Source organism: Vombatus ursinus, unplaced genomic scaffold, assembly GCF_900497805.2.
Source record: "Vombatus ursinus unplaced genomic scaffold, bare-nosed wombat genome assembly UNPS02014818.1, whole genome shotgun sequence".
NCBI classification, from domain to species: domain Eukaryota; kingdom Metazoa; phylum Chordata; class Mammalia; order Diprotodontia; family Vombatidae; genus Vombatus; species Vombatus ursinus.
The window spans coordinates 33,190,736-33,212,036 of NW_020954596.1; the positions used below are offsets into that span (position 1 = coordinate 33,190,736).

The 21,301-nt window shown below is 34.0% G+C and overlaps 1 protein-coding gene across 1 annotated transcript in view; it reads right to left on the reverse strand.

Moving 5' to 3' along the window:
- Positions 1-1,748: 1,748 nt before the first annotated feature.
- DHX15 (DEAH-box helicase 15) overlaps positions 1,749-21,301 on the reverse strand; it is a 65,223-nt gene continuing 45,670 nt past the window's right edge. The window contains exons 7-14 of the mRNA XM_027836124.1: positions 19,577-19,663; positions 18,375-18,524; positions 17,883-17,991; positions 15,296-15,487; positions 11,999-12,121; positions 10,455-10,645; positions 4,869-5,038; positions 1,749-2,316 (exon numbers count right to left, since the gene is read on the reverse strand). Coding sequence (XP_027691925.1) covers positions 2,199-2,316; positions 4,869-5,038; positions 10,455-10,645; positions 11,999-12,121; positions 15,296-15,487; positions 17,883-17,991; positions 18,375-18,524; positions 19,577-19,663 — 1,140 coding nt within the window. The 3' untranslated portion in view covers positions 1,749-2,198. The remainder of the gene's footprint in view (positions 2,317-4,868; positions 5,039-10,454; positions 10,646-11,998; positions 12,122-15,295; positions 15,488-17,882; positions 17,992-18,374; positions 18,525-19,576; positions 19,664-21,301) is intronic.

Genomic DNA, 21,301 nt, shown 5'->3' on the forward strand with positions numbered 1-21,301 from the left:
CTATTAGACTGATGCTACTTTTCCTAGAAACTTTGCTAAACTCTGCTCTGAAAACCTGAAAATCTTTGCTCAATACCTACAAAAATGCATAGCTTTCAAGCATCAAATTTAAAGTTCAAGATTATTCCATTTTAAGTAAGCCACATCGGAATCTATAGATTTTTATAGACTGTAAAAGGCTCCAATTGACATTCACAATGACCCAGAAACTATACATTTGTAAGCATAGATTTTTAAACAGGTCATTTTTATAAGTGTATTCCTTTGACAATACTTTCCCATGAAAACACATTTTGAGCCAAGTGCCAGTAGGTCACTTTTATTAAGCATAGCCTTTAAAAAGGAAAAAAAAAAATAAAAGAAAGAAAAAGAAACACATTGGCCCCTAGCAGGTAATGTAGCCAAAGGACTCAAGTGCAGTGAGTTTTTAAATTGATCTACAAATGTATTCCAAATGTAATCAGGCATAATCTCCTAGTATAGAAATTATTCTTTGGAAACAAATTAGATACATTAGTTCCTTCAAGGTCACTAGGGTACTATTTAGTAAATGACAGCTTACCATTATGTAAGGCCTTAGTGGCTTCAAAGAGTTAATGTTACAAAGGAGGACCAAATCCTAGAAATCCAAAAAATCAACTACTAAATATACCTTTGAATCTCAATATATACCTCAATATATACCTATAAATTTACCTTTAAAAATCGACAAAATGAAGTATTATTTAATAGCACATTCATTTTAATAGCTGACACCTACAACTGAGGAAAAAAACGATTAATGTAAGATCCAGAAAACAAATTGAAACTTTTTTTCCCCTGGAAACAAAAATGGACTATTTTTTTGACTCGTGATGATAGTTTTATTAGCCTAATTGCCAGGTAAAAAATTCAAATTCATGATCTGAAAATGCTTTACCTTTAAAATGAATGATGCTCCCTGGCCCAGGACATTCAACACTCAGAATCTATTGTGACACTTTGCCACTGCATCAGTTTCACAAACCAACAACATGAAGATACTGTCTTTTAAACTATCCAGGAAAAGAATGATCTCTAAAAATATTTAGTAATACAATTTTTCTTTACTTTTTGGAGGTGGGACAGTGTAGTGTGGTGATGGTAAGGGGATCAAAACCTGTGATTTCATCAGTGCAGGAAATTCTGTGTGAAAATTCCATCCACTGATGTAGGTCAGCAACTTTCCCACAACTTAATGGCCCAACTAAATTAAGTTGCTTGTGACACGGGAGAGGATAAGTGACCTGCCTAGGGTCATGGATTAACTATATAGCTAGTACCTGTCAGAGACTGAACTGAAACTCTTTCTTTAAATGTCAGTCCTGTGTTGCCGCCCCTCCCACCCCCACCCCCCACTCCGGGCCAAGATATATTCTGAGGGAAAATCATCACTATACTGCCTTCTGGAATTTTTATGTTGGATGAAAACCATGTACTAGCATTCTCATTTTGTTCAATTATATCACATCTTATTTAACACACCAAGACTCCAGGATAGGCTCTCTGAATGATAAATCTGATTAATTTCTATGAAGAAGTCACTGTAGAGAAAATTGAATTGACCTGAGTTTATATGAGAGATATATAACATGTAAACCTTTTTCTCCTATCACAGATGTTACGTTTATCATTACTTTAGCATTTACACTGAGGGAGGAAAGGGAAAGGGAAAGGGAATCTATCCATTCTGAGACCAGAACAAAGATACTGAAGTACTCTGGCCAAAATTAGTATAAATAGACTTTATTGAAGTCATTGTCTCTGTACTGAGACTGAAGATTGTGTCTACATAAGCACAAGTTGTAACATTTCACAACTTCTAAAAGGAATGTCAACAATTACAACGATCATGCATACCATGGTCGATAATCACATTTTAGAAGCATTTTCAACCATTTCTAAAGAAATGCTTATAACATTGTTTTATATATAGAACTACTTTCAATAAACTGCAAAACATTGATCGACTTTTCCAGTATGAGCTACAGTGTCAACACAAAAGGGAGGCATAAATGTTTAATTTATGAAATCAGAATGGAATATTTACTGTAAAGAAAAATTAAAAAGCTTTCAAATAAAGGCCATTATTGAACCAACGTGAAGAGCACAACTTGAACTTTGAGTTCATTCATCTTTTAAAGCTGTCCTCTGAACAACTTCAGTTCAAAGCACTCAATTCAGTACTGTGAATATTCCTTGGACTGAAGTTTGGCAATGATGCGGTCCAATTGTCTCTTTGCTTCACACTGTGGGAAATTGCTCATATCATAATATTGAGGGGCAATTTTCACCAACCTGCCAATAAAAAGTTAAAAGTTATTATATTAACATTTGATTAAAAGACCTTTACGCAATGGGTGCTGCCTGAACAATAGTTACAGATGATTATAATAAAGAACACAATAAAATCTGCAAATTCAATTCATTAATAAAAATGCATGCAAAATATTCCAAGTATTCCAATATTAAATAATAATCTCAAGTTTCAGAAGCTGTAACAACTTCAAAATTTTTTTCATCTCAAACCTGCAATCCTAAATGACACTTCCAGAAGACTATAATGTAAAAAAGCTCTCTTCAAATTACTGAAGGAGACCTGAGGTACATAGCATCTCTCAGTATCTTAAGGAAACTACTTACTACCAGCTCTACTCAGATTATTACCACTCAACTTCAATTCTATTTTTTAAATGACTATAGATATCATACTCTATTCTAGGGAATTAACTACTTTTAAGTTATTAGCGATGATTTACTGGAAAATTTACTCAATTATTTGTGTTATGACAGCAATGTTCTCTATGTTCGGGTTTCAAAAACCCTGTATCATAAAGAGAGAAAGAAATCCCACAAAAGAGGCAAAGAAATATAAAGCGGCTCTACTTAAGTTCTTTCATGTGCTGAAACCAACCATGCTGGGCAAAACCTGGTGTCTCTCATCAAAGATTGGATTCTGGTAATAAATAACAAGGAAGTTAACAATTCTACACTGAAACAATCAGCACTGGTTGCATATGTACAGCACATAAAATATTTTACCAATACTGCTACCAATTATGATGTTAATAACAATTTTCATAGAAATTTTCATGGAAATCAACCAAACTGCACTTCCACAAAAGTAAATTGCTAAGTTACCAACGTGGAATAGAGAAAATAAATACAGGACATAATAAATTATCTCAGAATTTATTGTTGTTGTTTGTCCTTCATTCTCAAAGAGAACCATGACATCAAGAAGATAACGTCATGACTTGCAAGTGAATTGGATTTAAGTGAGGGAAGGCTGTGCAAGGTAACCAGCTTCACTTTCTCCTCTGGAGCCATCTGGGATCAGTGGCAAGATATAGATTAAGATGACCGGAGATGGCCCCTGTCAGAATTTACATTCCACTAAGAACGAATTCTTTATTCATTAATATAGATGCCAATCTGCACTGGGAGTTCCCTATACCGATAAAATCACAGGTCTGGTGGAAAGTAAAGGGAATGTACCACACGGCACAGCATCCAAATTCTTTAAGGAAAACGTTAAGTAATAGTTAAAGAAGGAAATGGACAGTAAAACTATACTAGTGGGGGACCTTCTCAGACCTCGATATTTGAGTGGACACAGTGAAAACAAGCCACTGAAGACTTTAGACATAAGGAAGTGATCTAATGAACCTAAAAGACTTTGAGAGAAATATAAGAACTAGGATAAATAATGGTAAACATTTTCTATTAGTCTATTAAAAAAAAAAAACTTTTGTAGGTCAGAGAACACATACTGTGTCCTGTGGAAGGCTCCAATGGCAGCCCTTGTAAGTTTATGGAACAACTAAGGTATTGCAGAAAGTACTTTGGAATTACAAGACCAAAGTGCGAATCCAGGCTTGACCCTTGGCCCACCTTGTGAAAAACACTTCACCCTCTATTTCTTTTTTTTTTTATACTATTGTAGTTCAGTTGCATCCAACTCTATGTGACTTTGTCCATGGGGTTTTCTCAGCTAAGATACTAGAGTGGTTTTACCATTTCCTTCTCCAATGTGAGGAACTGAGGCAAATAAGGGCTAAGTGACTTGTCCATGGTAACACAGCTAGTAAGTATCCGAGGCCCAATTTGAACTCAAATCTTCCTGATTCCAAGCCCAGTGCTCTATTCACTGCAGCACCTAGCTGCCCTTTTCTCATACCATAAAGTGGGGATAACACCTGTATTATCTACCTCATAAATTTATTGTGAATGCTTAGTAAACATTAAACCTGATATCAATATGAATTAATAATCTTATTTGATTGCTAAATATATTAGCCACACTTGAGACAGGTATGCTTATATTTACATATGAATGAAAGATATGAACTGTGAAGTCCCTGTGACTAGTAAGCAGCAAAACAACTTAACTGTGAACTCTTCACAGTTACTGTGGAGTGAACACTTCATATACAGGGAGCAAAACAAGCACAGTCTGAGTCAATTTTCCAGGCATATCAAGTGAAATATCAAGTGTGTAAAAAGGAAAAAACAGAAACGAACAATAATAACCGAGAAGACCCTACATAACATGATACTACAAATGTAATTCCTTTATTCACTTTGAACTTGCTAATTCATAAACTGATTAATGTCTAGACATCTTCAACCAGCACATTCACTTAGCATATCCTTTAATTAAGGGAATTTGTTCTGTGAAGTCTGGATTCAGTCAAAGGGCCGTACTTGAGGACCTGGAGGGCCACATGTAGCCTCAAGGCTGCAGGTTCCCCACCCCTGACTTAGCATATCACACACAGTATAAACTATTTTTCTACCACATGATTCAAAGGAAAAATGTAACATTATAGATAAAAACATCTGCTTACCATTCTGGCTTGATATCTGTACATGTCCGGATATAATTCTTTGTTGTAAGAACAAATTCATTGTAAAGCACCCATTCTGGTTTGTGGTCCAGAACAGTTGAAGGATGTAACTGCACTACTTGGTTGTCCTTTACAGTTAAGTAATGCCCTGTTCGTTCCAAATGTGCCACCTAAAATCAAAACCAAACTAAATCAATACAATGCTTCCAAGTATTGAAAAGTTAAAGTGGTTTAAAATATGCTTATTTAAGTCATTATAGATTATCACCTCCAATTTTTGTTGCTTTAGATTCCACCGCTTCCCATCATGTAAACTACCTAATAAAGACTTCTTTTTATTATTTTCTTTTAGCCCTCTCTTTTGGCTACTTCTAGAGTTAGAGGGGATGAAGATAACTTCATATATAAAATCAAATTTTGTATGCTTCATCTTTACATGCTTTATATGCAGTTTCCTGGAATACAACTCACAGATCAGTGAACGTGGAATCAGATAGCTGAACCCAGTATTATTACCTGGGTGGTTTTATACCTCATACCTCTGAGCTTCAGTTTCCTAGTTTGTAAAATTAAGTGATCAGAAAAAGTGATCACTCTAAGGTCCCTTCTTGCACTAAATCTCATGCTTCTATGACCTCTAATAAAGAGTATAAAAAGTAGTAGTGATGTTATTTTATAACCAATTCTCACCAAAGAGAAGACAGGGCTAGTACAAAATGGATGCTTATTCAAATTATTGAACTTAATTGATCCAAACCTAACAAACTTGGTTTTCTAGCCTACTGGCAGACTAAGGACAGCATCTAGGGCCATGAATATACTTCAACAGTTAACAAATGATGTCTAAAATAAGTCAAAGTGCCAAATGTCTATGGGACACCCAGGAGGAAATATTCATCAGGCAATGTGATAGAAGACTAGGGGCTCAAGAAAAAGATAAGAATTCAATATGTAGATGTGGGAGTCACTGACACAGAGGGCACAGGACAGCTATGGGATACACCCTCAGATGGTGGTGAGACACAGATAATGATCTAGCAAAGGAGAGTAAGAAGCAGTAAGAATGGTAGGAAGAGGAAAACTGAGCAGAGAATAACAATTTTATGTCAACTCAGGGAAGAGCATCTAGGAGGAGGGTTATTTAACAGAAAGGCCAAGAAGGATGAGGAAGAAAAGATTTCACTTTTCCTTATGTTCAGGGAAGTATTAAATACATTCAAGAAACACTTTCTAACAAAATGGTTAATTTTTTTAATAGTGATTAAAAAGGTAAAGCTTCAACTCTCTGCAAAATATACAAAAATTAAAACCTTTCTTCCCAACAATGATATATAAATGAGGTGCTATTGTGGTAGGTTCTGGTTATTAGATCTAATTACCTCAGATATGAAATCAATTAAGATGAAGTCTGTAAAAACAGCCCCCGTGCACACAGGTTATATAGGCATTTTTGCAGTAGCAAAAAACTAGAGATAAATAATAAATGTCCCTTGATTGAGGACTGGCTAAACAAACTAGTTAATAAATAGAATGGAATATTACAGTGCTTTAAGAAATTATGAATGTCACAAATACAAAAGAGCATGACAAAACTTACATGAAGTGACACAAAACAAGTTGGCAGAATTCAGAAAAATAATATAAAATGATTATAAAAATATAAATAGAAAAAAACTTCAACAAAACAATTAAAAATAAATGCTGCAAAGTAACCATCCTTGGACTTAAATGAAAAGATGAGAAGGTACCTCCCCTGCCTGCTTCTTTGCAAAATGGGAATCTATGAGTGTGGATCATTGCATATAATGTCATACTCACAGCACCAACATTTTCACCCAGAACTGATATCACTCTTCTCATCAAGCATATAAATCTTTATAACACTAATTATAAGGCCTTGCAGTTTATAAAGCACTTTGCTTAAAACAACCCTGTGAGATAGTTAGTATTCACAGATGACATGATATAAGTAAGGCTGCCACAAAGCTAGTAAAGGACATGACATCTATTTTTCTTCTCAGGTCTCTGGACTCCAAATCCAGGGCTTTTCCCATTATATAATACTGCCCTCTCAATCCATTCCATGTCTGATAAGATCTGCAAAAGCTTCTATCACCTATAAAGTTAATTTTCTAGTTCTCACTGATAAAATGATGGTGCATAATAGTGATTACATAAATTAAGTAAATCAAAGCGATGGGGAACTAATGCTTTCAATTTCAGACTAGGTTCTGAAATAAAGGAATGGCTAAACAAAATACTACATTATTAAATCAAGTGCTTCATTAAAAAAAATCGAATTAGTTGAATGAGTTGACTCAGATCATATAATAGTGGGGAAAATTAAGACAGCACATGGGACAAAATCAGTTATCTCTCGGGTCTCTTTCTCTTCTATAAAAGAAGGATGGAATTAGATGAATTCTAAGATTCTTTCCAGCTCTGAAGAAATCCTAGGATTCTAGGATTAGATTCCAGATGAACAGATTACTTACTTGTTTGATAAACTATATCATTCAAAATTTTAAGTATAGTTTTAAAATCTAGTGTTAGGTTAATATAACATAATTTATAATACCTTGGAGAAAAAGCAAACTGGAGAATTTAAATCTTTAAGGCAAAAGATGCTTAAAAATATGATAAAAATGTTCTCACAATTATTTTCTCTTCCGCTTGCCTTAAAAATGCTACTTTTCAAAACATCAGTAGTATTGGTATTTTAAATAATAAAAGATTATCAAGATAAAGTTAAAAATTAAGTGAGGTGAGAATGAAGGTAGATTATCTCCCTTCCCCACCAGCACTCTCCATCTTTGGACATGCGGTGTTTAAAAAGACTCAACTAGATATAAAAGCAAGCAGATAAGCTCCAACTATACAGGTATTTCTTTTCTCATCAAGTGTTAGAAATTGAGTAAAAAAAAATAGCCTTAGTACTGCTTTGTATTTGTATTTACTTTAAAGATTCTTCTGTACAAGCACTCTATTGTGGTTAATAAGGTCTACTTAATATTTTTAAAGGACTATTTTTAGCCTGGAAAAAGGAAGGCTAAGGAAAGACATACCAAAAAAACAAAACAAAACACCACCAAAAAAAAAAAAAAAAACAAAAAAACAAAAAAAAAAAAAAAAAAAAAAAAAAAAAAACCCCAAAAAAACCCAACATCCAAATATAGAGCTGTAACACAGAAAATGCTAAGTTAAAAATTTTTTTTCTCCTATAGATAATACCAGAGGAAATTAATCAGAAAATATTTAAAATTTAAAGGAATTTCTTAAGGGTTGAAGTAAAGGAATGAGATAATATGAGCACTTGTAGGGTTTCTGTCCTGAAAATACAAGGCAAATCAACTATCTTTCAAGGTCCTGGAAGATTAAAAGTGGTTCTTGTCTTTGTATTGCAATGGGTTCATAGTAAAGTAGATCATTCTAAAACAGACTAGACACACAATGTTCAATTAGTCTTATTATTCACATGTTTAGTATAATCAGTAAAATCATAGAATGAAAAGGAAAAAGCAATGACAATTAAAGCATAGGTACAGTTCCAGATAACTCTAGTGACAAAAATGCAAGGACTTTATGCAATCGACTATTTTCTATAATTCTACTATATGACAGAAAAATGTTCTCACCCTGGTTTCTCTGTTCAGTTTATTCTCATAAAAGCAAAAGGCTTGTCCTTCCTTAATATCTCTGATATTATCAGTTGATATAATTTGTCCTATGCTATGATTCTTTGGCAATACAGCTTATATAAAAGAATATATATACACAGAGACAAACAGAGTTGTAGATCGGTATAAACTGACACACAGAAACACAGAGAAAAGCCTCTTTAATTATGAAAGCCATGGACAGAAAGGATAAGGCATATGTGGAAATAAGTATGATACAGGACATAGTTTGACATAGGGAGATACCTAAAATGCTCTTAGGGATACTTAGGGAAGCAGAAGTCAGGGAAAGCACCTAGAAAAGTGGCTGGGACTTGAAGAGATGTATTTTAATAGGTAGAGATGTGGAAGAAATACACTCTAGGCATGGGGGATGGCCAGGAGAGGGCATAATGAGATTGAGGAACAGCTATTAGCCCAAGTTTAGCAGAGGTGGAATATGTAAATGAGTGGTGTTTAATGAAGACAATCTTAATGCCAGGTTAAGGATTTTGATTTTTTCAAGCATAGAAGAGATACGTCCAGATCTCTAAAGTCAGTTATCTGAAAGATGGATTGAAGAAAGGAAAGCCTTAAGTCGGAGAGACCAGTGGGTAAACAAACATTTATTTAGTCTTACTATGTGCTGGGTATTGTCCTAAGTGCAGGGAATATAAAGATAGGCACAGTCCCTGCTCTCAAGGGTATCGTAATGTGGAAAACAACATGTAAATAGCTATGTCCATAGAAGCAACATACAACATTGTAACCTCTGAGCGGGAAAAGAATAGGGTGTGTGGGATGGAAGAGGGAAAAGAGAAGAACCAGTTACAGGGATCTGGGAATCGGAGCTGCATAGGGAACAAGAGAAAAATTTAATTTCTGATACTTTCTAGTTATCAGCTAGCCCAAAGCTAGCTAACAGTTTATGCATGGAGTTAGCAAATTTAAAACAAATTTTATGGTACTATGAAGATGAGAACATTAATGTAAAAAATACTTTGATGGCAGAATCAATGGGAGTTGACAACTAACTGGATATAAGGGAGAGGAATGATAACACATCATGGCAGTAGGTGAGACTGCCTAAAGAATGGAGAAAGCATTTAAAAGCTGATAGTAGGAAGAAAGCGACTCCATGCTCCACCTTATGGAATAATGACATTTTCCACATGGGTACAAATATCCTCTCCTAAAGGGAAAACAGAATGAAAACCAGCTTGTAATTCTCCACTAGTTTAATTATAAACAATGCTCAGGGAAGCAGTTTCAGGAATTATGTGGATCTGCAAGTGGCACATAAAACACTGGAATGAGTAGAATCTGACTCACTAAACCTAGTTAGACTTTCTGTGTTCAACAGCTGCTGAAAAAGCTCAAATTTTGCTTCTAGTTATAAAATTAAACTAGACTAAGGCTAAAAAAGAATAATTCAAAGCACAACTCTGCACCTCAGGGTCATCATTATATGAGTACCAATAATCATTTCTTAGTACAACGTAGTCAACATTCTGGTTATGTGAGTTGCCTGGTTGTTTAGATTAAGAAATTTTAATTTAAAAAAAATGTATCAAGTATTAATGCCTTCTTTTCATACTTTTCAAGTAATAAATGTCAGTTATACAGCTTCATAATGACCAGATTGGCCATTTGATACAATTTAGATTACATTAATAAAACTAAAATTTAAGTATGAGTAATTTGCAATGCCAATTTTGCCATTTTTACTGGGTTAATTGGTTACACATTCTTAGACACATAAAATTTCTTAATAAAAGCTCCTGAGACATCCGACTAAACAATCTTTTAAGAGCAATTTTCACTGGGTTTCTTAAATTCATTTTATATTTGACAAATTAAAGACCAATTAGAGAAAAGCAAAGAATACCAGTGTGAGCAGTGGACTTTTACCTTATTTTTCTTCACATACCTGCATAAAATACCCAGTAACCAAAGCTTTTCTTATATTAATGTAATAGTCTCTGCTTGTGAAATCTGTACTTCTACGAGGCAAATTAAATCTGTCCATGATTCGAGACAGCTGCTGGCGTACATTGTCTGCAGACATCAGGGACCTGTAGTTAATGAAGTTGTCATAACACCACTGAACCGACTCATGATCTGCAAATGTTTTAAAATAAAAAAGGAGGAAGGAAAAGAGAGAGGATATGTATCACCCAAGCAATTTACCTAATTAAGAAAAAAAAAGTACAAAAAAATGGTCAACCAAACAAATCAGAAAACAAAAAGGTTATTTTATGTACCTTTCTAGAATATGTGAAAAGCCACTGTAGACTCATGTCTCCAAAAAGTAGACATCATAAATAAATTCTTTCCAAATCCTTAGTGAGTCAAAATAAAGATAACACAATTCCAAAAACAACTGATTTGTTTGATTTTCTCCCCCTATGACCTTTCAGGGAGTAATTTTCATACTAATCAAAATGACCAAAGGCAGGGAGGATCTAAGTTCAAAAGTCTTTGCCACTTAAACTATTAAATCTACTAATATGTATAAAGGCCTTGACATTAAAACACAAACACACATACACACACAACCCTAACCATACAACTTTAAAGACGAGAGGGAAAGATGAAATTAGCCATGTCTTTTCCTGCCTAATTTAATGGCAATCCCTCACTGATGTGAGAAACTGAAAATCTGCATGCCCAATGGAGAACAGGTAATTCCCAGTAGTTAATGGAAGTGAGAGTTATATAGGAAAAAGAATTCTAAAAGGAGGTCAAAGAAGTTAATTATTGACCCAGACTCCCTTTCCTCAGCAGTAATGGACAAATTACATAAATATCACGGGGAAAGCATGGTATAAGAAAGCTAATGTTTTATCATTTCCAAAACATTTAGAATCAGAAGCAAAAAAGGACTCAGAACTTATATTTTTATATAAGCAGAAACCTATGCAGCAACAACTCTGCATTAATATCATCTTACAGAAAATTATGTTTTCAGTCTACTGATCAATAACCAACATGATCACAATATGGTGTTATGCAAGTACCACAAAACTCATGCTTTACATTGAGATTATTATTTTACTGTTTTGACGTATTCACTATCCTACTATCATATGAAATCTCAGGACCTAAATAATGATGGCAAAAATATAAAAGAATTTTCATACAAATATCTGTCACATGGACTAGCAATACTTGGTAATTTTTAAAATAATTAGAATAAAAAGTTACTACTATTCAATAAATATTTAAGATGTAGCTTTATTGTTGGAACAGAGGCTACTAAATAAAATACATTTAGCCAGAGCAAGATCTCCATTTTTTTTTACCCCAGGCAAGAGTTTAAAATAACTATGGATGTGTTTCTAATACAAAGGTCTCATTAATGTAAATAAATACACAAACACAAAAATGAATGAAAGTCAAATGAGAAATAGAAATCAATGTTATCACTTGACATTTAGGTAAAAGTGGAAATTGAATGTAATTAAAACTTACTTTGTTTAAAAGCGTGGTAAACATTCAGCAGTGTCAGATGATCTCCATCTATGTGGGCAAACCTCATCTTGGCTTCATCTGCTGCTTTCTTGGCCTCCGTGGGGCGAACAAAACACTGTGGGACTAAACAAGGTTGGTATGGGCCCAACACAAACGCCCATATCGATGAGTCACGCATTCACAGACAGAGGAACAAGGCCTAGCTAGGTCAGTTCACAGAGCATAGGGCAGGGCAGGATGGCCTCCAACTGCATCTTGGACTGTTTACTACCTTGATTTGGTACATCAACACCTAACCACATCTGCAAGACAAGAGGGTTTCAAAGCTACAGAGTACCTGATTATTTTGACTAGAACTAAAAGTAGGCATCAAAACAGCTATTCTGAAGGCCATCAAGATTGCTAAAAAGTATACAAAGGAAGGCTCAATAGAACTTATTTCAAAAACCAGTGCTGATAGCTCTACCAATAACCAGAATTATGGTGACAAGGGCCTTTTAGCTAAATACATCTATCTCTTCAAGTAGGAAGTCCATTAAATAACACAAGTAATTTAAAACTATACTTCAGCACTGCTGTGGTTATAAACACTTTTTATAACTAGTCCTATTTACCACAATTAAATGAAAAAAATTTACAAAGTGTTGTGGCTGTCACCACTGGTGGGTATTACTATAAGCACTGGTGTGCAGAAGTATATGTGAACAAGAAAATATCAAGGAAACTTGGGTTTTGATGGTAGCAGTAGTGGTGGAAGGTTAAACCGCCCTTTACTATTATTTAAATTAAGGAAATTCAACCAAAAGGCTGGGAGGAATTCAGCCTATTCTTTCAATATCTTAAAGGACCAATAAATAGAGAATTCTAAACGAAGATTTTAAAAAATGGTATTTTGAATAAATATGCCCAAATAAAAACCAACACTCAATAATAGGAGAGTGGACACCGTAAGCCCATGACATTCATTATTTCAAGGGTCATCAAAATTTCCAGTAAGGTAAGCCCAGTATGTATTTGTATAAAGCCTCAATCTTAATTCAAATAAGGCTATAGTCAATACAAGGTGTTTTGTACACTGCATTAAAAAAATACAACTTTCCTTAAATCACTTTAGCAATTTCCATATTCATGAGAATATAAAAAATTAAATTTTTAACAAATTGGGACCTTTTTCAACACATTTTAAAAGCAAAGCTTTTCAACTCTTGATTATCAATGAAAATATCATAAGCGATCATCAATCCATATGGAAATGGAACTAGCAGACTTGAAGACCAAATACAGTGCCAAATGAATTACTCTTTCCCATAACCTTTTCCCCTTAAAAAGATGTCAAATAGCCAACAGAAAATAAAGATACATTCATGGTAAATATTAGAGGTCTGACTTAAAATAATAGGAGCAAGTCAAGGAATTGGAAGCGCAAAAAAATTCACACTGCTGTGACTACATATCAGAAAGTTAATGTGGAAAACTGGTCACCATAACTAAGGAATAGAGGGAAGGAATAGTATTATATGAAGAGAAGGCCCTTGTTTTTTGCACAGTTTATGTCAGGACCTCAGAATTTCTGAAACTTAAAAATTTTAAGATGGAAAATAAAGCACGAGAAGCTTAGCAAGTGTTAATGTTCAACGGTTCCTCTGTGTTAGTTCACTAATTTCTTCCCAATGCCTGTCCATGTACTGCTGCAAGTAAGCTCAAACTTTATGATTTCTGTGGTGAACTATGTAACATCACTAAACAATCATTTCATGCAGAACATCTATTACTGACCAGAACCACGAAAAGAAGGGAATTTAAAACAAGTTGGAAGATTTCAAGTGAATCCAAATAATAATTTCCTTAAAGAGTTAACTTTCCTATCAACTCTAAAACTAGGTTCCAGAAAGGGGAAAACCTTAGAAAACAAAACAGGCAGTAAAGGTTGAAAACGACAAGGGAAAGGCGGGTGAAGCATAAAAATAACCTGTTGCTTTTGCCAACCACAAATTCTCTTAAATCTAGGGGAAGATGAAACTAACTGGAGAAACTAATAAAAACAACATATAAGAAAGGCAGACAACAACCTACCACCACCTCCGCAATTAAGACTACAATTTAGTTAAAATGATTAGATTCTGCCCTGCCCATCTGCTCTGAGTCTGATCAATTATAACTGCAAAAAAAAAACATTTTAGCTAGTTCATAAATAAAAAAAAAATTCACACCATTAATATATGCCACAAGACTGAACTAGGCCACAACTTTATAAAACATTTTTTAGTTTCTCTTTTTAACAAATTTAGAAGTAATCAGGAGAGGGTTTACATTGCATAAGGCTTTTAAATATTTAAAACCATCATACATAGATATCCTGATTACCACAGTGAGCAGCTGTTTCTAAACATAAAGTCCATTCTCCCCAGTATCTAAATCTATAAATGCATGAATGAGCACCTTAGTTACAGGTCAGTTATATTATGTACAAAATCTCATCCCATTAAGTTATTTTTCTACTGCAAATTTCACTCAACTACCACATCAGCAACTTATAGCTGTAAAGCTCAATATTAAATTTTTTTACTGATATTTCCTTTCTTGCTTTTGGAATATTTATATCTAAGCTGGTATCATTCAAAGATTGAGCTTTACTCAAATGGATGTTTCTTTCTTGAATCAATGTCTGGCTTTCAAATTTAGACTTTTACATACTAGACATGCCTTATAAATGTTTCTACCATCATGAAGTACAGTCATTTAAACAGACTGAGTTAGATTTGAGACTTTTGTTATCATTACTATTTTTATTCTTTCACAGTGACAGTTTTTAATTGATGTTCTTTTCAACTGGCATATTTTTACACAATCAAGAGGATCACTATAACAGTGTTCAAAACAAGGTCCTTCTGGTACTAATGACAAACCTAGGGAGGTAAGTCTATAAGTGACCCACCTTGTTCAAAATTCTGAATTATGGGATTATAACAGTTACTGTTATAGTGAGGTACCAGTATTCTTTTCTTTACAATTTAGCAATTTATTATAGTATTTCAAAGTTGATTATTTTTGTTATGTTTCATACAATAAATTACTTTGCTTTTTATAAATTCTGTGAAGATTTTATTCTTCAATTTAAGTAAATATTTTCATATACAAGGTATCTGTTCTTTCTGAGAATATACATCAAACTAGCATATGTCAGAAAAAAAACTAAGTGATATCCACCCAAATTGGGATTTTTTTGGAGGGAGGCAAGAAATGGAGGGGGCCAAGGGAGAGGGGGAAAAGATGGGGGTGGCTTTTTCCCTCTATTACCTGACAACATAGCAGTAATAGATAGGACCTCATTAGAACAGTTGTAGTCACAACTTGCAATAACCATTTTAGCGAGCTGTGGATCCAATGGAAATTCTGCCATCATGGATCCCAATTCAGTCAAGTCTCCATCGTCATTTAAAGCAGCTAGATAATTCAAAAGCTCTAGGGCTCTCATCAGAGTTTCAGGAGCTGGAAGAAAAAATACTCTATTAGTCAAGCTGCCTTTAGTAAGCAAAAATGTGACAAAGTACAAACTATTATAAGCAAACTCATTTTTCATACTACAGTGGGCCAAATTCAAATTTCAAGCTGTCATCAAATTCAATTATAGGAATCTAGCAACCAAAATTTCAAAGTTTGCTAAAGAGGAGTTTAAAAGTCAGTCTTTCTTCTAAAAGGGTTAGATAATTTGTTAACCAATTAGTATTATGCTATACACTTTACACTAAATACGTATTTCCCAAAGTAAGACAAACATCTTAATTCCTAAAAATATCAATGGCAGTGTCTAAATGTGGCAATACAAACAAACATGTTCACACATACACACAAACCTCACCCCAAGTCTGAAGCCTAAGAAAATTTCAATTTAAGGGTTCAAAAAAGGCTAGTATCATTGAACCTTAGAAGTTACTGGAGAACTTAGACAACATCTAGTTTGACTTCCTCTTTATAGTTGTAAAAACTAAGGCAAAAAGAAGCAAAATGACTGTCCCTTGGTCACACAGTTATTTTGGAGCAAAGCGGTTTGCGTGTTGGCAAAAACCTCTGGAAATCTTCCAAAGGCAGCATGTTAATATCAATCAGGGAGAAAATGCAAGTTGTGTGAGTTGAAAAAGCTCATAAAAGCAGGCATTAGGAAAAGGAGAAGAATTATAACAGGGCAGACTCTTGTGCAAAGTCTCAATATTTTTATTTAATTGTTATGTCCATAATTTTTCTAAGTGTCAGATGTTTAAGGCTAATAATCTTCCTTTTAAAAATGCAAAATCTCTTTTAAAAGATTAGGGTTTTTAATCCTTAATCATTAATATGATTAATTTAATCAAATTATCTAATGCTAAGATTACCTATCAAGGAAACAGAGGTTTTCATTTGGAATAATGGGCAATACAGGAGATTTTCGGGGCAGCTAGGTGGCGCAGTGGATAGAGCACTGGCCCTGGATTCAGGAGGACCTCAGTTCAAATTCAGCCTCAGACATATAACACTTACTAGCTGTGTAACCCTGGGCAAGTCACTTAACTCCATTGCCTAACCAAAAGAAAAAAAAATAGAGATTTTCTACCTACATACGGAAAGACTGGATAAGGTATCTCACTAGGAAAATTAAGGAAGATGAAGGTGGTTCAGTGGCATCAGATCCTATCTCAGGCACAAGCTGTGACTCTGGGCCTTTTAACCTTTCTGGGTCTCAGTTTTCCTATTTATAAAATGAGTGGTTTGGGCTTGATGCACTCTCTAAGGTCCTTTCCAATTTTAAATACATCCTACTATATATAATCATCAGGTATGTGGGAGAAAAGGGTACATTAGTACACCTGGTGAGCCAGTGGGTGACCTCCATAAATTAGCAAGCACTTATTAAGTGCTGACCATGTGCCAGGCATTGTACTATGCTACGTGCTGGGGATACAAAGAAAGACAAAAACATAGTTCTTACTCATGGGAAAATGTATTTAACTCCAAATAAATGACTGACAACAGGTTAAGTTGAAGATGAGATAACATGAAATATAAACTTCAACCATTTCAAAATCTTGTAGAGGGTCAAAGTTGCACAAAAGAAAGCTCAGGAAACATCTTTATTCACCTTCCTTCTCTTTCCTACACGACTTGGGCACTTGCTCCTAAGACGCAGAAGTCAAGCTATTAAAAATCAAGGTATTAGCACTCCAACTCTTAGCACTTAGCCCATGTAACCTGTCCAACGATGCAACTGTTCTCTGAACCTTACCATTATTTACAACATTTTCTCCCTTTAGAAAAATGTATAAATATATCCTGAATTATACATGACTGGCTCACAAATTTTTGGGATACACATTAGCAAGTTGGAGACCACTTACATAAGAAAACAAAGTTGTCAATAATTGATACAGCAATTTTATATCTATACAGGCCCCAAGAACTCAATATCAATCCTAAAGAGTCCTAAGTAAGGCATAAATGTTCACCATAAACCAGACTAATAGAAAGCATTCTGGAAAACTTGGATTAGACTAATTAGGTCAGAGCTGAAATCTCTGTTGACTGTGAAATGCACAAATAAAATGATTTTTTTAAATGCTTAATATCCTTTTATTAAATTTACTAGAACACAAATTTATATTTGTAATGGCCACATTTTACAAGTCTATAGTCCCCAAATGGGATATATATAAAATATAGGTCATTCATAAAAATATTAAACTCATTCATAAAACTCATTTAAGAAGAAGCGAAATTATTATGTTTTTATTGAGTTTCATCACATAAAAGAGGTAATTAACAGAGAATTTCACTAAGATAAAACTAAAAATTGTTTTAAGCAACACTGGCAACATTATTACAGAACAATGTTATTTAAAAAAAAAAAACTTACCTGGTGGATCCATAAAATCAAAGTGTACCAAGTCATCTATACCAAGTTTCTTCAACTGTAATACCACTGAACCCAAATTAGACCTCAAAATTTCAGGGTAAGTATTGTCCTAAAAGAAAAGCACAGTGCTGTGTTAAGATAATGGCTTTGCTTGTTTTACATTTATTCTCACTCCATTCCTCCAGGAAAGAGCATATTCTTACCTCTGCCTGTCCCAGCAGAACACAAAAGCAAATAAGCCAAACACTGACTGAGAATAAAGAAACCTTGTTTCTTATATGAAAAGTGTAGTTTTAACATGTAACAGGTGCTATATATTAGGTATCTGTTTGATTTTAAGATTTATCTACATCACAGATCTTTGTTGATTGGAAAGGAGTCTTTAAACTGCCACTGCTGCCTTCTGACAGCTTAAAAACTTAACAAATTTGGGCAAATAATCAGTTTATGGTGCCCAGAAAAGTCATACATTAAATGAAATGAACCTCTTACCTGCATTTCAGTTTTATAGGCTTTCTCTGTATAAAGTCTGAAACATTTTCCAGGCCTGGTACGACCAGCTCGACCAGCTCTTTGCTGGGCAGAAGCTTTGCTGATTGCTGTCACCAAAAGAGACTCCACTCTAATTCGAGGATTATAAACCTAATGGAAGTATCAAGTCAAACAATAGTTATTTCCTTCACCTAAATATGTGTGCCCTGATAAAGACTCCTGGTGACTCACACTAGCCCCCAAAATGGAAACACTGCAATTCTTGGTATATTCATGACACTTGCACAATGGTAAAAGATGTGGCAGCAAAGGAAGAATTGGAGTATATCTATCTTGATTTGTTTATGGAAGCTGTTAATTTAGCTCCCTAAATTCCTAAAGGCTAAGGCTAACCTCAAAAACTTCCAAGTTACCCTATTTATCCAGGAGTCTTAACTCCATGGAAGCTAAGGACATAAATTTTAATCCTACTACCATATGAGTTCATGTATTCCGTTAGAAAAATTCTTGAATCATTCAACAAAAAGAAATTGTATTTTCCCCCAGTGAATTTCACTATAGTTTCAGAAATGAGTTTCCAAATAAAAAATTTGGTCCCCAATATGAAAAAAAAATTCCAATGACTATACTGCTAATATTCATAATATTCACTCTAGGGAGCAAGGATTTCTTCAAAACATATGTGTATTAAGTTCTAACCCTAAAGCGAATCAAAATGGATAACCACAATATTAGGAAAAGATCTATTAAAATACTAGGGATTATTCAATACCTGCATACTAAAGTGGCCATTCTGGCTATGAAAATATTCTAGATATTCAACATAATTTTCTAGCTGGAAGAATAACAATTATGAGGTGGGTTTTTTTGTTGTTGTTATTGTTTTTTTGGAGGGAGGATAGAGGGAGAGATTTTAGTCAAAAGACTCAATGACTTGGTCTTTGGAGTAAAGCTATACTATTTTCAACATTTACTACTATCCAACTCTCTTAAAGAAAAAAAGAAAATACAATCTAGTTGCAAAGATCTGTGGACAGTCCTCTTCAATTCAAGAAAATGGTTATAAATGCTTATTGACTTGGGTAATATAAAATTACTTCTGTTCACATTTTTCAAGTAGGACACTAAAAAATTCCAAAAGATTATGCAAAAAGACTGTAAAACCCTAAATTATTTTATATCAAGTTGTGAAAGCAAGTTACCTTTTGTTTCGCGAATCCAGGGTCAATGACAAACACAACACCATCTATTGTTAGTGATGTCTCTGCAATATTGGTAGACACAACTACCTATTGAATAAGATAAACACCAGATGTAACACAAAATTAAACTCAATAAATTACAGTAAATATAAAATATTTTCTAGCAATTATATAGGTTAAGTGATTCTCTTTGCTTATTTAATCCAACTGTCTTCTTAATCAAAATGAATACAACCTGGCCTACTTAAATCTTAATTGTAGGTTCCTCCTACAAAATTCAAGTGCTTAAAAATATATTCAAATTGTGAGTTTAGGTTCAGGATAAGCAAATAACAATAAACACTAAAAAAATTTCACAAAATCCTCAGAGTTGCAGGTTAATTCATTGAACAAATACTGATTTAATTTTTACTAAAACAGCAAGTTTGTCCTCCAGCTGTTTTCCTACGATCACGGACTAAGAACTAGAAAGGAATGAAAAGCTCAAAGAAGTAACTTCATTCAAAGTCACACAAATGGCAAGTTACAGGGCTAAATCATTACTTTTTTCACTGCATCATACTGCATCTTCTGGGTAGTATGAATGAAGCTGTGTGATCCTAATGAGGCTTTTACTGTACATAACCTGACAAATAAAAATTCTCATAGCTAAACAACTTACACTTTGAGCATAAATTATTCTCACTTGTACCAGATCATTAGTGACATCAATAATTCAAAACATTAATAATCCAAGGTACATAATTAGAAGCAAAATTTTTACAACTGTGTTAAAGTTTTAAAAGTTAATTTTAATAATTCATTGAAAATTTCCAAGTGTTTCATTACATGGTAATTCCATAAAAAAGGACTGTGTTAGGTATAATCAGTATCAAACTGCCTTCTCAAAAGAGGTGAGGGGGCAGAAGGGAGAGAATTTGGAACTCAAAACGTTAAAAAAAAAATGGCTGTCAGATTTTTTTTTATATGCAACTGGAAAATATGTTTAAAAATGAATGATCAGCAATTAGAAATGAAATTATAGCAAGACAAAAGTTTAAGATGCCTGACTCAGCAGGATAACAGGACATGCCAACAGGAACAGTAAAATAGGTAGTTTGCTTTTAATCAAAAAAAAAATTTTAAGTATACAATATTTAGTTATAGAGAACACTTAGAGAATTAAATCATTTTGAATGGCAGAAGTCAACGAAATACAAATCTTTCTAGTGGACAGGACAAATTTCCCTCACTAATAACACGTAATTATCATGCTGAATATCAAATAGTACATTAATAACTTCTCAGTTGCTCCTAGTGAGGAACTTCCTCTCCCAATGCAGGTAGGAACCTTCTCTGCAAATTATAGTCTTAGACGCTTAGAGCACGAAGAAGTTAAGCAATTTGCTCTGGGTCACCCAAACGGTATGTGTCAAAGGTAGGATATGAACTCATATCTTCCAGCTTCCATGGACGGTTCACTATCCACTGTACTATACTGCCTCTCCTATAATATTAAAGTGACACAGGGATTAACTTTCAGAGAATAGTCATAAGTCAGGAGTAAGGAAAGGGAGAAGGGATGCAGTTTGATCAACAGCCAACACTTTAGAATTTAACCCTGGAAGCTGAAAAATATCTGAAGCTCTAAAAATACCTGGTTTATTTTTTGTAATCATGTTGTCTCAAAAAAACACAGGTACAAAAATTCTTAGTGTAGAGATACGGAACTTAATGGACATCAGC